General features: G+C 58.2%; 1 protein-coding gene across 1 annotated transcript in view; it reads left to right on the plus strand.

Moving 5' to 3' along the window:
* PCBP2 (poly(rC) binding protein 2) overlaps positions 1-68 on the plus strand; it is a gene marked incomplete at its 5' end in the record, with an annotated part of 11,438 nt that extends 11,370 nt beyond the window's left edge. Inside the window, 1 exon segment of the mRNA XM_010006282.1 lies at positions 3-68. Within this exon segment, the coding sequence (XP_010004584.1) occupies positions 3-68 (66 nt within the window).
* Positions 69-807: the final 739 nt, after the last annotated feature.

The following is an 807-nucleotide window of genomic DNA, read 5'->3' on the forward strand; positions in this document are numbered from 1 at the left end:
GGCGGGTGACCATAACTGGATCTGCAGCCAGCATCAGCTTGGCCCAGTATCTAATTAATGTCAGGTAAGTCTCTGCTTAACGAGCTTTGGGGCTGGGAGGGATGAGGGGGGGCAGGGGGGGGCTGCTACTGCACCCCGGGACCCTCCTTGTGCCCCCCAGGTGTTGAGAGAAGGGGTTTTCTCTCCCTGTTTTTTTCCCTTTTCCTCTCCCCTCTTCCTCCTGACCCATTTTTTTCCCTGCTTTGTGGCTTCCTGGGCTGTAGGGGAATGGATCTAGTTGGAAAAGGGTCTGGCTGAGGGAAGCCTGTGGCTACTAAAAGCCACAGTTGGGCTTGTGTGCTTCGGCGTCCATGTGGCGAGGGCTCTTGGTGTGCTGACAGGGTGGGACCTGCTGCTCCCGGGGGATCCTGAGGATCCCACGGGCTGCTGGCATTCCCAAGGGACAGGAATTTTGCTGCTGGTTAGGCTCCCTGAAATGGTGGTGTTCCCAGTCCTTGTTCCCAGTGGCCCGGTGCTGTTCCCAGTAGCCCAGCTGACTCCTTGTCCACCCTGCAGGGTGAATTCCCCCTCACACCCCCCTTGTCCCTTGCCATGAGCTGTGTGTGTGTGTTCCCGTGCTCCTCAGCCTCTGGGATGGAGGAGAAGAGCTGGGACATTCCCAAGGGACTGTTGTCACCCCTTGGTGGCACCAGGGTGACCCGGCAGCTCCCGAACGGGAGCGGAGGAGACTCTGGGGCCACTTTCCTTCCATTTTGATCTTTTTTTTTCACCTTATTCCACCCATCCCACCCTTGGGTCGAGCTGCTG

Source organism: Chaetura pelagica, unplaced genomic scaffold (genome assembly GCF_000747805.2).
Source record: "Chaetura pelagica isolate M959 unplaced genomic scaffold, ChaPel_1.0 scaffold1971, whole genome shotgun sequence".
In the NCBI taxonomy this organism is placed as follows: Eukaryota; Metazoa; Chordata; class Aves; order Apodiformes; family Apodidae; genus Chaetura; species Chaetura pelagica.